At 65.1% G+C, this 15,892-nt stretch overlaps 1 protein-coding gene across 3 annotated transcripts; it reads left to right on the forward strand.

Annotated features, from left to right (window-relative positions):
• The first annotated feature begins 2,587 nt into the window (after nt 1–2,587).
• LOC134562864 (ephrin-A4-like) lies at nt 2,588–7,327 on the forward strand. 3 transcript variants are annotated; one of them, XM_063420482.1, is made up of 6 exons: nt 2,588–3,234; nt 5,366–5,658; nt 6,322–6,390; nt 6,486–6,545; nt 6,614–6,867; nt 6,938–7,327. In XM_063420482.1, exons 1-5 carry the CDS (start codon nt 2,663–2,665, stop codon nt 6,700–6,702), a joined length of 1,083 nt encoding a protein of 360 aa, XP_063276552.1. In that variant the 5' UTR covers nt 2,588–2,662; the 3' UTR covers nt 6,703–6,867; nt 6,938–7,327. The 3 variants fall into 3 exon arrangements, with proteins under 3 accessions (XP_063276552.1, XP_063276551.1, XP_063276553.1); XM_063420481.1 differs by having other exon boundaries at nt 6,955–7,327; XM_063420483.1 differs by lacking the exon at nt 2,588–3,234 and adding an exon at nt 3,407–3,498 and having other exon boundaries at nt 6,955–7,327.
• The last annotated feature ends 8,565 nt before the right edge of the window (nt 7,328–15,892 follow it).

Genomic DNA, 15,892 nt, shown 5'->3' on the forward strand with positions numbered 1-15,892 from the left:
GCGCTGGCGCCCCCTGGCGGGGGCTGCGCGCAGCCGCAGCGGCGTCCCGGGGGGCCACGTGGGCACGGGCGGGGTGCGGGGACACGGGCGGCACGCGCGGGGACACGTGCGTGTGTGCGCGAGAGGCGCCTGTGCGCCTGTGCACACGCGCGTGCGAGAGCTGCGTGGGGACAGGAGTGTCACACGTATGGGGACATGCGTGTGTGAGAGCTGCGTGGGGACAGGAGTGTCACACGTATGGGGACACGCGTGTGTGAGAGCTGCGTGGGGACAGGAGTGTCACACGTACGGGGACACGCGTGTGTGAGAGCTGCGTGGGGACAGGAGTGTCACACGTACGGGGACACGCGTGTGTGAGAGCTGCGTGGGGACAAGAGTGTCACACGTATGGGGACACGCGTGTGTGAGAGCTGCGTGGGGACAGGAGTGTCACACGTACGGGGACACGCGTGTGTGAGAGCTGCGTGGGGACAGAAGTGTCACACGTACGGGGACACGCGTGTGTGAGAGCTGCGTGGGGACAGGAGTGTCACACGTATGGGGACACGCGTGTGTGAGAGCTGCGTGGGGACAGGAGTGTCACACATATGGGGACATGCGTGTGTGAGAGCTGCGTGGGGACAGGAGTGTCACACGTATGGGGACACGCGTGTGTGAGAGCTGCAGGACATACATGGGTAGGAGTGCCACAAGTAGGGGCACACGCATGTGCGAGAGCTGCGTGGGGACAGGAGTGTCAGTGGGGCACACGCGTGTGTGAGAGCTGCGTGGGGGGCAGGACACGCATGGGCAGGAGTGGCACACGTAGGGGCACACGCGCGTGCAAGAGCTGCATGACACGTGTGGGCAGGAGTGCCACACATGGGGCACACGCGTGTGTGAGAGCTGCGTGGTGGGCAGGACACATGGGCAGGAGTGCCACACATAGAGGCACACGTGTGTGCGAACGCTGCGTGGGGACAGGAGTGCCACACGTAGGGGCACACGCGTGTGTGAGAGCTGCAGGGAGGTTAGGACACACATGGGCAGGAGTGGCACACAGGGGCACACGCGTGTGTGAGAGCTGCATGGGGGCAGGACACGCGTGGGCAGGAGTGCAACACATAGGGGCATATGTGTGTGTGAGAGCTGCATGGTAGGCAGGACATGCATGGGCAGGAGTGGCACACATAGGGGCACATGCGTGTGTGAGAGCTGCATAGTGTGCAGGACATGCAGGGGCTCCTCTATGTTCCCAGACACACACATGGACAAGGGCTTCCACAAACATGGGCACAAGCATGTGCAAGAGCAGCTCAGTCTGTGTGGGCACGTGTGTTTGTATGTGTGTGTGTAAGCACTGCTTTATGGGCACAGGTGTGTTTGTGTGTGTGTAAGAATGCTTTATGTGCACAGGTGTGTGTGTGTGTAAGAGCTGCCTGGTGCACAGAGATGTGTAAGTGTGCAAAAGCCACCCTGTGTGCATGCACACATGAGTGAAGAGGGGCTGCCACAAACACTGACACGTGTGTGCAGGAGCTGCCCTGTGGGCTCAGGCACACTCATGGGCAGAAGTTGTCACAAACATGGGTGCACATGTGTGCAGGAACTGCCTTCCAGGCATGAGGACACATGGGCAGGAGCTGCCACACACATGGGCATGTGTGTGTGTGTAAGAGCAGCCCTATGGGTTTGGACACACACGTGTGCAGGAGCTGTCCTGTGCACAGGCACATGCTTGTGCAGGAGCTGCCACACACATGTCTGTGAATGAGCTGTTTTCTGGGCAGGAACATGTGTGCAAGCCACCTGCCAGACCACAGGTACATGTGTGTGTAAGAGCTGCCCTGTGTTCTCATCACGTGCTTGTGCAGGAGCTGCTCTGAGGGCAGCGACCCACACCTGAACACGAGCAGCCTCACACACAGGCACAGGTGTGCAAGAGCTGCTCTGTGTGGGCACAGATGTGGGCAGGAACACACGTGAGCATGAGCCATCACACACTTGGGCACACAAGTGTGCAAGAGCTGCCTGGTGGGCAGGGACGTGAATGTGTGCAGAGGCTGCTCTGAACACAGGAACACGTGCGTGTGCAGGGGCTGCTCTGTGGGCAGGGACAGATGTGAAAAGGGGCTGCCATGCACACACATATACACATGTGCAAGACCGGTACACTGATGTGCACATGGGCAGGAGCTGCTACACACATGGGCACATACGTGTGCAGGAGCTGCCCTATGGGCTTGGACACGAGTGTCACACATGAGCAGGAGCTGTCACACGTGTCTACAGGAGCTGCTCTGAGGACAGACACACAAACATGTGCAAGAGCTGCCTGGTGGGCAGGGACACGTGTGGGCAGCAGCTGCCACCAACATGGGCACATGTGTGTGCAAGAACCGTCCTGTGTGCATGGGTACACGTGTGCAAGAGCTGCTCGTGGGCAGACACGCGTGGCCAGGGGCTGCCTGGTGGGCCGTGGCACACACGTGTGTGAGATCTCCCCATCCCCGGGCCCCGCAGGGCCCGGCTGGTGCCAGTACCGATGATGCCCGGCAGTGGCGGGAGGTGGGTGCAGCGGGCAACCAGTGCCGCCGGTGCCGATACTGGGGCGGTGCCGGGGCGGGGTTCAGCCGGGAGCTGGATTGGGCCGGAGCTGCCGGTCCCAGGGTGGTGCCGATGGATGCCAGAGGTGCTGGTCGGTGCTGGTGCCAGGGATGCTGTTGCCGGGGATGCTGATCCCAGGTGCCCGGGCAGTGTTGGTGCCGGTGCCAGCAGAAATTCACAGTACCGGGCCGGTGTCGGACTGGGAGAGGTACCGGGGAGTTGCCAGGGATACCGGTCCTGGATGTTGGCGGTATCAGGGGGTGCCGGACTGGGGCGTGGCTGCTGCTGCCGGTCCTGGTGCCGCTGGATGCCAGCGGTACCGGTCGGTGGGGAGTTGCCGGTCTCGGTGCCGGTGCCGGTCTCGATGCCGGTGCCGGTGGGTGCCGGTGCCGCCCGCCAAGGGTTAATGGCAGTCGGTGAAGTTGCCGGGCGGCGGCGCGGCGGGATTGGCCCGAAGTTGTCGGGGCGGGCCGGGCCGTGCCGAGCCCCGCCGGGCCGCCCCGCCCGCGGCCCCCCGCCGCCCCCCGCCGCCGGCGGAGCCATGCGCCCCGCGCCGCTGCTCGGGCTCCTGCTCTGGGCGCCGCTGCTCTGGGCGCCGCCGGTGCGCGGCTTCCGCCACGGCGTCCACTGGAACGGCAGCAACCCCAGGTACCGCCGCCGCCCCCGCCGGCCCCGCCGCCTTTGTACGCCCCGGGCCCGCCGACCGCCGGGCCCCACCGAGCCCCGGGCCCGCGCCGCCGCCACGGGACGGGACAGGACGGGACGGGACGGGAGGGGCGGCGGGCGGTGGGCGCCGGGGGGGCGGGGCTGCCGGTCACCGGGCCACAAGGCGCCCATGGGCGAGGCTGAGACGGGGAGCACCTCCCGGTGGGACCGAGCCTCCGGGCATCCCCGACAGCAGCGAGCCCCCAGGTAATGCTGAGCTGGCGAGCGTCCCCCAGTGCGCCGAGCCCTGGGGCATCCCCACCGGCACCGAGCCCGGGGCGGTACCTCCCGATGGTACCGAGAGCCGGTGGTACCGAGCCACCGGGCAGCTCTTCCGGGCATTGGAGCGGGTGAGAGCCCTTGGGAGTGCTGAGCTCTGAGCACACCGAGCCACCGGGCTCCCCCGATGGTACCGAGCCCCGGGCAGCACAGAGCCGGTGAGTGTCCCAGCTCTACCGAGCCCCGGGTGCCCGTGGGGGGCACTGAGCCGCTGAGCACCCCCGGTGACCCTGAGTCACTGGGCATCCCTGGGTGCCACCGGGACAGCAAGCACACCTGGGTGGTGCTTACCTCCAGGCACTGCTGGTGCCACTGAGCCCCGTGCGGCACCCAGCTTGTGAGTCTCTGTCAGTAACACCAAGCTCTGGGTGTTCCCACACCGGTGGGCAGCCCTGGTTGTCCCCAGGCCAGTGGGCACTCGTGGTGGCACCAAGCCCCTGGTGGCACCAAGCCCCTGATGGCACCAACCTGGTGGGCAGTCCTGCTGCTGCCAGCTTCCCGGTGGTACCCGCCTGTGCTGAGCCTGAATGCTCCTGGTAGCACCGAACCCTGGGCATCCTCTTGGGAGACCAAGCTGGTGGGTGGCACTCTCGGGGCTGTGGGTTTCCATGGCAGGTGTCCCCTCTGGTGGGGGACACTCCGGCCCACACCCTGGCATTGTGCTGCCTATGAGCTTTGCCGTCACCAGCAGGCCAGGCTCTGGCTCCATCCCTCTTCCCAACCTCCTCCATTTTAGGTATTTCCCAGCTTGGGGCTTCTCAGGGAGCAGAGGGCAGGGTCAGGATCCTGGGGCCTCCCCCATGGAGGTCCTGTGCTCTGGGGCTGCTGGACTGGGGCAGACGGGCACGTGATGGGCAGGGCTGGGGGTACAGATGCTGCCTTGCTCCCATCCTGCAGATGGGAGAGGTGGGACCCCACCACCCGTGCATGCCCCAGGAAGAGGGACTCTGTGCCCCTCTGCTGGGTCAGGCAGGGCCCCGTCCCCATAGCCCTTGGCCCTGCCCAAGCCCGTCCCAGCCAGCGTCGCCCGTGGGATGCTCTGAGTCAGCAGGAGCCTCTGCTCTGTCCTGCCCTCGGGGAGCCCCCAGCCTCCCTGGGGTGTCGGGGTTCAAGCCCTCCCACCCTTGCCAGCGCTGCCATCCCAGTGATTAATGTTCTGGTCTCTGCACGGACTCTCCACCATCTGTGAACACCGGCTGCACCGGGGCCAACGTGGGGGCCAAGGTCTGCCTGCCAGCCCCTCTTTTCCATTGCCTGTCCCAGACGCTCAGGACCAAGCGTGTGCACACACATGTGCATGTTCATGTGTGTGCACACGTGTGTGTGCCTGCACAGCTGCTCCACCCTGGCCTGGCCACACTTGCTGTCAGCACAACCATGAGCTCATGGCATCCCCAGTGCTGCTCCAGTACCTGGGCTGGGCCCCATCCCCTGCCCGCCCCGTGCCCCCTGCCCCGGCCACCACCCCCTGCCAGCACCGTGCTGGGGCAGGAGCGTCCCGCCGCACGGCCCCCCTGCCGGCGTGTCATGTCCGATCAGCACTGAGGCGGGTGCCTGGGGCGAGGGGCTTTGTGCCTGGACAGCGTGGCTGTAGAAACCCCTCCGGCCGCTGTGGCCGAGCCCATTCAGCTCCAGCGGCCTGCGGCTAATCTGAGCTGATGCCTGGCTGCGTGGCGCGGGCGGCGTCCAGTCGGTGATTTTGGGAAATGCCGGGCTCCCTGCTCCGCTGGGGCAGGAGGCAGCAGGGCACACCTCCCGACGGACCCCCAGCCTCCCAGCTCATCCCGCCCGGCAGGTTCCTGCGGGACGACTACTCCATCCAGGTGGCCATCAATGACTACCTGGACATCTACTGCCCGCACTACGAGGGGGCGGTGCCCGCCGGGCGGGCAGAGACCTTCACGCTCTTCATGGTGGACCGGGAGGGCTATCGTGGCTGCTACGAGACCCCCGGTGCCTTCAAGCGCTGGGAGTGCAACCGGCCCCGGGCGCCCTTCGGGCCCGTCCGCTTCTCCGAGAAGATCCAGCGTTTCACCCCCTTCTCACTCGGCTTCGAGTTCCAGCCGGGGGAGACCTACTACTACATCTGTGAGTCCCCTCAGGGTGCCACGGAGGCTGCACGGGGGTCAGGGCACGTTGGGACACTGGGTGCAGCCCCCGGGGTCAGAACGTGTCAGGGGTCTTGAGTGCAGCTGTCCAGGGTTGGGTGTCACCAGGGCCCCCATGGGACCGAGTTTAGAGCATTTGGGAGGTCAGGGTACATCCAGGATGTTACTGAGGTTAAGGGCAACACGGAGGTTCTGTATGATGCCAGGGCTGAGGTGAAAGGGGCTCTGGATGTCCCAAGGGTGGGGGGCACTAGGGGATAGGGATGCAGGGGGTGTCTGGATGCCCTGGGGGATTCATGGGGGTGTCGGGTGCAGAGGGGTTCTGGATCGGGGTTAATGGGGTTTCTGGATGCCCGTAGAGAGGGACACAAGGGGATTTGGGCTCGTGGGTGGGGTCTGGATGCCCTGGGGTGGGGGCTGTGTGGGGAGCTGGGGTGCAGAGAGTGTCTGGATGCCCCAGGTTGCGGGCACGAGGGGTCGAGGCGCCCCCGGTCCGGGGTGCAGGGTGGGCTCTGGGTGCTCCGGGGTGGGGGCGCCGTCCCCGCGTTCCGCCGGGAGGGGGCGCCCCCGGCCCGCGCGGAGCCGCCGTCGGGGGTCCCGGGGGGGCCGCGGCGGGCGGACCCCGCTGACCCCCCCTGCCCAGCCGTCCCCAGCCCCGAGAGCGCCGGGCGATGCCTGAAGCTGCGCGTCACCGTCTGCTGCCGAGGCACCAGTGAGTCGTGCTGGGGGGGCTGTGCCCCAAAACTCGGGGGCGACTCTGCCTAACCCAGGAGAGCCGACCCCTGACAACGGTGGGGTTTTTTTCAGCTCCAGAGCCGGTGACAGAGGTGCCAAATTCGCAGCCCCGAGGGCGCGGGGGCCCCGAGGGTGAGTACGGGGGCGGGGCTGGGAGGCCGGGGATCGGCTCGCCCTGACCGCTGCTTCTGCCCTGGCAGATGTGGTGCCTGCCCGGGGTACCGCGGTCCCATCACAGCCCTGCAGCCCGTGCCTGGCGCTCCTGCTCCTGGCCCTGCTCTGGATCTGACCCCGGCGCTGCCCGTGGCGGGGGGATGGGCTCCTCTGCCCCAACGCCGTTTCCAGACTCTTCCTCACAGCCAACACCCCCAAGCCCGTGGGGCAGCCCCAGGCCATGACCCACCTGCTGGACCTCCGCAAAGCCGAGCTGGGGCCGGGAGCTCCGGGATGGAAGGTGAGGGGCAGCAGGGGCTCCGGGGCAGTGGGTGAGCAGATGCCTGCTGCCCTGAAGCATCCCTGGACAGGGTTCTCTTCCTCTCAGGGCCGTCGCTTGCCACCGGCATCGCCGCACATCGGGATTGCCGCGAGTCAGCATCGCCACGCGCTGGGATTGCCACACCCTGGCACTGTCCCACCGGCCACCTGCCCTGCTGCTGGGGTCCCCTCAGTGAACGCCTGATCCGCCCCACGGCCATCACCTCATCTCGTGCCTTTCCCCACGGACCCCCACCCCAGGGGCCCAGGGACCCCCAACCCCCGAGCGGAGCAGCCGCTCCGATGGCGGCATCCGCCGCTGCCGTGTCCTCCTCCAGCGAGGACACACTGATCTGTCTTCTGGGAAGACGCCTTCCTCCGTGCCCTTGGTTTGGTTTTAACCCCTGGTAGTGACTGAGCAATACAGTATTTGCAAGATCGCTGTGCCCCAGGTGTGCGGCCCCCCGCCGTCCCTCTGCCCGTGCCCCCCATCCCTGCACCGGTGCCAGGTCGGCTCCTCCAGGGGGGTCCCTGCCCCTCACTCCCTGCACAGTCTTTATGGCCAAGGGCTTCATTGCAGCAGTTTGGTATTGAGTCGCCAGCTCCTGTCACCAGAGAGCTTTAATTACAGACGAGCTGCTGGTAATTAACACCTGGCGATGGGATGAGCAGTGGGACAGGGCGGGAGGGGGCAGTGGGCTTGGGGGTCACTCACCCAAAGCCTTCAGCCAGGCACCCTCATCCCTCTTGCCACCTTTGGGTGTGGTTGGGGTGCCCACAGAGCAGCCACTCTTTGTCCATCTCTCTGTCTGCTACGCACCCCATACCATGCACCCCTGAAGTGGGGGGTTGTGGGGAGCTGCAGGGTCTCCCCCTTCCCGGGTGGGCCCCCAGGCTGCTGCAGGGCTGATCCCACGGGCACAACCGGGTCCCTGCCACAGTCACGGCTCTGGCGCAGCCACATGCCCCAGGCTCACCAACCAACAGGAGGGTTCCCTAGCGCTCTTGGCCCCCCATCCCATGAGTGCAGCCCCCTGTTTGCCCTCCTGAGGGGCTCAAGAGGCGCCCAACTCCCCCAGGGCTGCCCGTGGCAGGGCCCCCCAGCCCCTCGCCGCGCAGGCGTTGCCGACCGCCTGCCGCAGTGGTGCCGGGCACGTCAGACAGGTTTTATGGCTTCTGGGAGAAAGAAGCTGCTTGGCAAGAGGCTGAGAGAAAGCATCGACCGTGCCGCTCCCCTCCCCCTACTCCGCTGCCTGCCCTTCCCCCACTGCACCCTGCACCCCATCCTGCACCCCGCCCTGCACGCCAGCCCTGCAGGGAGGGGTCCCCCATCCCCATGGGGGACTCGGAGGCTGCCCAGTGCAGAGGGGGGCATGTCCTGTGGGACCCTCCCCCCAGGAGGGGGTGAGACCATCTGGGCAACGTCACACCCAAAGGACCCCCGTGTAGGATGCTGGGTGGGGCATCCCCCGAAGCACCCACCTGTGGGGATGCTGGGAGGCAGTGGTGCCTGTAGGACCAGTGTGCGGGGACGTCAGGGGTGGTGGTAACTTGTGGGACTCCCATGCAGGGATGATCAGGGGCTGTACCCTGCGGGACCCCCATGCAGGGATTCCAGGGGCCTACCACGCCCTGTGGGATCCCCATGCGGGGATGCTGAGGGGCTGTGCTCTTTGGAATCCCCATGCAGGGATTCTGGGGTGCTGTGTCCTGTGGGATCCCCATGTGGGCATGCTGGGTGGGAGCATCCCCCAAAGGACCCTCGTGCAAAGATGCTGGGAGACAACTGTGCCCTGCAGGACCCCTGTGCAGGGACGTTGGTGGGCTGTGCCTTGCGAGAACCCATGCAGGGATTCCGGGGGGCTGCCCATTGCACTGCCCCTTCCCCAGACCCTCAGGGATTCCCAGACGAGGCCAAGGGGTCCCTGTGGGACCGCTGGGGTGGGTGCTAGGTCTGGGTGCAGCAGGGCCCTGTCCTTGAGCCGGCTTTGTTTGGTATGCGGGAGCTGCCACCAGCTTCAAATCCCATCGACTTCCAATGAGCAATGCCATCAATAACGGCTAATTGATGGCGCGGCCGCTCCAAATCAGATTCCCCGTCCCCTGAATCCAATTGATGGCTCCGCACCCCGCAGCCGCCGCGGCAGAAATTGAATCTATTCAAGGAATGGGCTCCATTAGCCCATTCCTTCTGTCTCGCCATCCCCCTGCCTTGGGGCCACCCCTACCCCCCCACCCAGTGCCACCCACAGCAGCTGGGATGCTGGGGTGCCATGGGGAGGGGTGTGGGGTGAGGATGTCAGGTGCCCCAGGTGGGTGGGAATTAAACCTTCAGAAACTGGGAAGGAAAAATTTATCACCTGGAATAGCAAGTGATGGGAAATGGTAATAGGCAGCACTGAGATGGAGAGCAGGATAAAGAGCCATGTCATGCCAGGGGCTGGGAGCCACCGCAGGCAATGAGGGGGGAGCAAGGCATGGCTGTGCCCACCCCATGCCCTGGCTCATTGTCAGGACGGGGACCGTGGATGCACCGTGGCACCAGGATGAGCCTGCTGGGCACAGTCCCTTTAGCTCTGTGGTGTTCCCAGCAGTTCCCACTCCTGGCACCAGATCCCTCACCCGGCCACACTGCCAGAATCCCCCACCCAATCCTGCCGTGGCAGGGGCTTCAGCATGCCCCAAACACCCCTCATCACCCCAGTGTGAGGATAAGGGCAGGCACTGCAGCCGTCCCGGAGTAGCCCCAGGACACATAGGGGACATGGGGCACAGTGCCCTGCCCCAAGGGCTGAAAGGGAGGAGCACAGCCCCCCGGGGCGATGGGACCCATCCCTGCCTGTTTCCCATGGGCGAAGGGCAACGGCGGCAGCGCCCACCCGAGAGCTGTCGAGAGTATCCCGGAGATGGGAAATGGCTCCGTGTCACCATGGAAACGGGGCCACTGGCTCGACATGCCGAGGGGACACGTGTGCTGAGGGGACACGCATGCTGAGCCTTGAGGAGCAGGGCACTGGGAATGCCAGGCACTGGGCACAATGGACCGGACACCGGGCACTGGCCGCAGGCTCCCCAGGACTCTGAGGCCAAACCACAGAGCCCATCACCCACCTCAGGCCAGCTCCCTCCTTACCCGGCAATCATGGGCACTCCGAGGGATGCCACCTCTTTGTGATGCCACCCCAGTGTGATGCCACCGTGGCCGGACAGCTCCACACCACCACACCAGCACTGAGCACAGGGCATGGGGCTGGAGCGGCTGTTTCCCGAGCAGCCGCCTGATGATGCGCATCGTCAAGGTTATAATTTAGCAAAACACTCAGCGGGGGCTTGGAAGGAGCCGGCCCGCGCCGCTTAATTAACCGGAGCTGCACGCACCGAGCCCGCTCCTGCCATAGCAATGAGGGTGCGGGCACCGGGCTGGCGTGGCACAGGCGTGCAGGGGCGGTCGCATCCCAGGGGCTAGGCGAGCAGCTGGCCAGTGCCAGGTGCCAGGTGGGAACAGCAGGCACTGGTGTTCGTGTCCACTCCAGGGCCCAGGGTGGCAGTCGGTGTAGCACGGAAGGTCGCTGGGGTGTAAGCCTGGCACTGGTGGGTGTGCAGGGGTGTAGGCACAGATGCTGCCTGTGCCATCACTATTCTGGGCCAGGGTGGCTGTTTGTCTATGCCTGTGTCCATCTGCCCTGTCCTACCTGTGCCCTTGCACGTGCTGGAGTGCATCCCCAGCATGATGTAATCCTGCTGGACAATAATCCTGCTGTGCCAAAACAGGGATGGGCAGAGGCTGCCCTTGCCAACAGCAGGACGTGCTGCAGACTGAGGGCCTGCGTGGTCCCTGCGCTGGGACAATCTCTGGATCCCTGCGGAGAATGATTACAAATTCAATGGGTGGGTGCAAATGACACAGGTCACTACCCCAGCACAGTGTCCCTGTCTCCAGGGCAGCCAGACAGTGGGGGCAGAGGCTGGGGTAGGTGCCCACTCAGGGCAGCACCTCCCAAGGGTGCCTGAGTGGACGCTGAGGTGCTCTGTGCCAGGGTGTCACCAGGCTCACACCACCCGCGCTGCCATCCGGCCTCTCTGGGCGTGTGTCCGCTGGGAGGATGCTGTGAGGATGGCAGAGATGAAGCCCTGGAGTGCCTGGGGCCCTGCTCCTCACATCCACCGATCTCCCCTGTGCTCCTTTGATCCTCAGGCTGCTAACAAGCTTCCCTGGCAAAGAGCTTGTTAGCCACGGCAGAGCCTGGTGCTGCCTGAGCAGCATCTGGCCCCACTGGGCACAGGGCTGGTGTTCCCTGCTCTGCCACGGGCAGCTCCTCAGGTCGCTGTGGTCCCAGGCCAGGGACAAGATGGGCCAGCCCCAGCAGCTGGCAGGAGGACTGGCTGGTGTGGCCAGGCTGTGGCCAGAGGCAGTGCAGCAGGCGGGTCGATGCTCTGAATTATTGAGCACGGGAGCACAAAGTGGCTGCGACAGCAACGCCCTGCGTGGGGCCATGGGGCCGTGCTCACACCCAGGCTGGGACCCCACCTAGCCCAGATGGAGCAACTGGGCTCTGCCAGGGACACTGCACCCACCCAAGGTCCTCTGCCAGCCCCTCGGGTGGTGGATGCCAGCAGCACAGGGCACCCCACACCTGCCAGCACCTCTTGGTGCTCTCCTGGCTATCCCCGGTGGTGCCACCAGCACCTCATGCCCTATCCCCTGTCCAGCACCCAGCTCCCAGCATCTCAACATCACCTGGCCAGCAGCACAGGCCTGGGGCGACTGCAGCCAGTGGATGGAACCCCCATTTTCGCTGTGCCCTCAGCCCCTCTCATGAGCCATTTCCAAGCGATGCATTATTGAAGCCCCCCCGTGCCATCGCTCACGGCCGGCGTGACGGCAGGCGCCGCATCAGCCCTGATGAATATTTCAGGCCCTGAAATCTCCTGCGCCTGCACGCTTAGCCCCAGTCCCCCCCTGCCCCTCCAGCTTATTGGCTCCTTTGTTTCCCTGCGCTTCTGCCCAGCACCAAGGGCACAGCACGGCAGGGGGACAGTGTCACCCTGCCCTTCTCCCTGGGGATTGTCATTCCTGCCTGGAACAGGATGGGGACGGGCTGTTCCCGAGGGGAAGTTGGGCAATGCCTGTGGCCCATTGCCAGGGCAGAGCCACAGCATCCCCACTCAGTGTCAGCTGGGGGTTCCTAGGATGTCTTCTGTGTTTCCTAGGACACCTGTGCCCATCCCCAGCCCTCACTTGGGCCTGAGGGACTGCAGGTCCCTGGCACCATCACCTGCAGGGTCAGGGCAGAAGAATGGGGACAACCCATTGTGGATCTGTCCCAGTACCCCCAGCCTGTCACCTCCCAGTTCACTGCCACCTCTGCCAGTGCTGCCAGATGCTGACCATGGCATGATCTATGTACGGTGGGAGTGGGATATCGATGCTGCTTGTCACTGCTTCATCAGACTAACTTCACTTAGACACCTCACAACCAGACACCTCACAGGGGACACCAGGGTGGCACTGCCAGGATGAGCAGAGCATGTTTCAGGGCCAGTGTGGAGCCAGGTGCTGGGGCTGGCAGTCACAAACCAATCTCTGTGTCCTTGTCACTTCCCCAGGGAGCTGTGGCTGCAGTGGGGCCTTGTGCGAGCCCTACCCAAGCCTCCCACCTGGCATGGCCCTCACACACTCCAGCACATCCATGCCATGGTCATGTCAGAGCAGCAGGGCTGGGGGTAAGGCCGGGGCTGCCACCGGCGGCTGATATTGGAGTGATCTTGAGGCCAGGAGCGAGGTTTGCCATGCGGGGGGAGAGGAGAGGAGCCGGCTGAGTCACCCGGTCCCGGCTGCTGACTCAGGCGCTTCCTGCCAGGTAACCTCCGCCGCCGGCGTGTGGGCTGCTGGGACAAGGGATGTGGCACAGGGGACAGACGGCACCGCGGCACTGCCTGGCACTCCAGGGCAGCACCCAGGGTGGGCTAAGGTGGGAGTGTGCGTGGCCGTGCTGCGCCATGTGGTGACCCCTTTCCACCTGGGATCAGCCACAACACCATCGGGACCATGGCTGCTGGCCGTGGGAGCCATGGGGCTCGCACCTCCCGCTGGCACCTCTGGGTGCCCACACACCCAGGGCGGGTGAGATTTGGCACAGTGGAGCCTGCTGGAGCCAGGGTTCCGGCAAACAGGCGTCTGGCGCCCAGGGCAGGAACCCTGCAGCTTCCTCCCGCCGGGCAGCGGGAGCAGCCCCAGCCCGGTGTGGGCGGGCGGTGGGGCTGGGAACCACGCACGGCTTCATCCTCCGGCTCCACGAGGAAGCTGATTTCCTCTGACGGCCCCGGCGCTGCCGCCTGGCACCGCTGCTCCCTCACTGGTGGCCGGTGCTGCGGTGGCAACTAACTCTCCTCTGCAAGCCCACAAGATCCAGCTCCACGTAAATTAACTCAGGTAGCTGAGGTGCTAATTAACGAATCGCTCCCATGTCCCTCTGTGCTGTAGGGTGTCTGGTCCCCCTGTAAGAGGCTGCTCTGTGTGGACCTGTGGCTCACCAGGGAGTTGGCCGGGTGGCTGGTGGCACGGCCTGTGTCCACTCTGCCAGCCCTGCCCCAGGATGTGCCCCAGGATGTCCCCCAGGATTCCTCCAGGGCTGGGTCTTCCCCCCTCTCCCTGGGAAATGGGAAGGCTCAGACCCTGTGCCCTCCCCGAGGTGATGCCCGCCCAGTGCTCATCAAGGCATTGGTGCAGCGCAGCCATCCGTGAGGCTTCATTCAAATTTAACGACTGACACGGGATATAAAAGGGAAGGGGCAGGGAGGAGCAGGGCTGGGAGTCTGTGGGCACACGAGGTGTGCGGGAGTGCCAGCCTGGCAGGACAGACCTGTGCCCAAACACCGGCATGGGGCTGTGGGGGGCTGCCCCAAATGCTGCCAGGAGAAGCTGGCAGGAGCCAGGACAGTTCATCTCCACACGGCCATGCCAGCACTGCCAGCTACCTGCTCCCCGACCCAGGCCATCCACCCTGCATGCCTTTGGCATGTTCTTGCCGTGTCTGGCTGGACACGTGCCGGCACCTGGATCCCGCGGGCGGGTCGGGAGCCCTGAGCTCAGCGCGTTGGGGCCTGGTAGGTGTGGCTGGTGAATATTTCATGCCCGCGTTCACCGAGCCCTTTCTTGGTTACACTCCTGCCTCCTCCCCGCACTCTCACCATGTTTATTTATTTAATGAATTATTTATCGGCTCCCCCTCTCGCTCGGCTGGGCGCTGCCCCCCCACTCCCCCAGCCCAGCTCCCAGCCCGCCGCGATGATTTATTGAATGCCGGCTCTGCTCTGCGGTTGCGACATTCTGTCACAGGAAGCCGCGGTTAAATATTAACCAAGGCGGGCAAAGCGGGTCCCCTGCCCCGCCGGGCACGCGCTCCAGCCCCTCAGTGCTCGTGGATGGCGGGAGAGAGGCTTTCCCCACCTCACTGACACCAAAAGCTGCTGATCCTCGGTGTGACAGGCACAGAGTGGAGGAGACAGAAGGGCACGGAAAGAGCAGGAAGCCAGGGCTGCTCCGTGCCCCAGCTCTCCTGGACAGCTCAAGGCTTCACATCCTCCTGAGAGCGAAGCCCCCTGGGTGTGCCCACCACAGACACCACATCCCGCTGTGGGAGCACCCAGCCAAGCCCCCTCTCTGTGCCGGTTCCAGGAGTAATTCCTGGTGTGTGCTGACACCTGCACACGAATGCACACCGTGATGTTCCAGGGCTGTGTTCCGCCACCTGAGTGCCTTGGTCCCCACCACAGTGTCCCCTCCGTGACTCCGCACAGGGGGTGCTGTGGTGGGGGGGACCCCCGTGGCGAGCACGGCGTTGTGCGGGTGCTGACGGCGGCGTGTGCGTTGCCAGGAGCGGGGGGTTTCCATGTGGAGGTGGGTGTTGCCATGGGTTTGCCGAGCCAAGGCGTTTCCATGGTGGCAGCGCGGTGCTGTGGGTCCTCCCAGAGGTGTGCAGCATCCCGGGATGTCACCGCTGCTGCTGCCACCGCGCCCCAGCACCTGAGTGCCCCGGCCCCTGCAGCCCCCCCAGCATTCCCCCCGCTCCCACCTCCAGGCAGCCAGAGCCCTTTTCCACGTGTTGTGTTTTCTTCACTTCACTTCTTCAGATGAATAATTAATAGAGGCTTTTTTGGTCCTCCGGGCCCTTCCACCAGCCCCCTCCCCCTTCCCAGCAGGGCTCCAGCAGGGGCTTGGGCTCCCAGTGCCACCAGTATGGATGGGGAATGGGGGCTGGGCACAGCCCTGCCATGGGCACCACAGCACTGGGTCTCCCACAGTCCTGAATGGGACCAGGGGCCCTGCCCATTGTCATCTTTGTCCCCCTCCATGCACTGGGGCAGCATCCACATGGCCGAAGGGACCCTGAGAAGAAATACAGTGGCTCTCCTCCCACACTGAGCTCCTCCCAAAACTCTGGGGAGCCAGGACACCCCCGAAAACTCAACACTGGGGCACCTACACTGTGACACTTGCCCAGGCCTGAGAGTCACCAGGCCCACTGGGCGCTCAGGGACATTTGGCACTGCATCACCCTGGCCACGCTCACCACACCAGCAAGATAGCTCCTGGCTGGAGCAGCTCAGGCCGGCTCAGCAAGCCCCGCCACGGTTTCGGGAGCCTCCTGGTTTCATTCACCAGCTCCTCAGGCTGCCAAATCTCCAGGTGATGCACGGCGCCGGCGCTGCCAGGGCAGAGGCCGCTGGGCCGGTGCCGGTGCTGTGCCCGCGCTTGGCGCGGCCCCGCTGGGAGCTGGGGGCGAGCTGCGTGTGCCCGGTGAGCCGTGTATGCCTGTGCCGGTATGAGCATGCCCGTGTGTGTGCACACGTGTGCCAGGGTGCCGATCGCCTGGCGCTGGCTCTGCCGGGCGGTGCTGTACGGCAGTTGCTAAGGGATCTCGCTGAAGACGGACAGCAGGAGCTGGAACTCAGCTCAATCCCCACATGGGCGGCGGGGTCTAGCACCCAGGGGAGCACCCACA

Source organism: Prinia subflava, chromosome 31 (assembly GCF_021018805.1).
Source record: "Prinia subflava isolate CZ2003 ecotype Zambia chromosome 31, Cam_Psub_1.2, whole genome shotgun sequence".
Classification (NCBI taxonomy): Eukaryota; Metazoa; Chordata; class Aves; order Passeriformes; family Cisticolidae; genus Prinia; species Prinia subflava.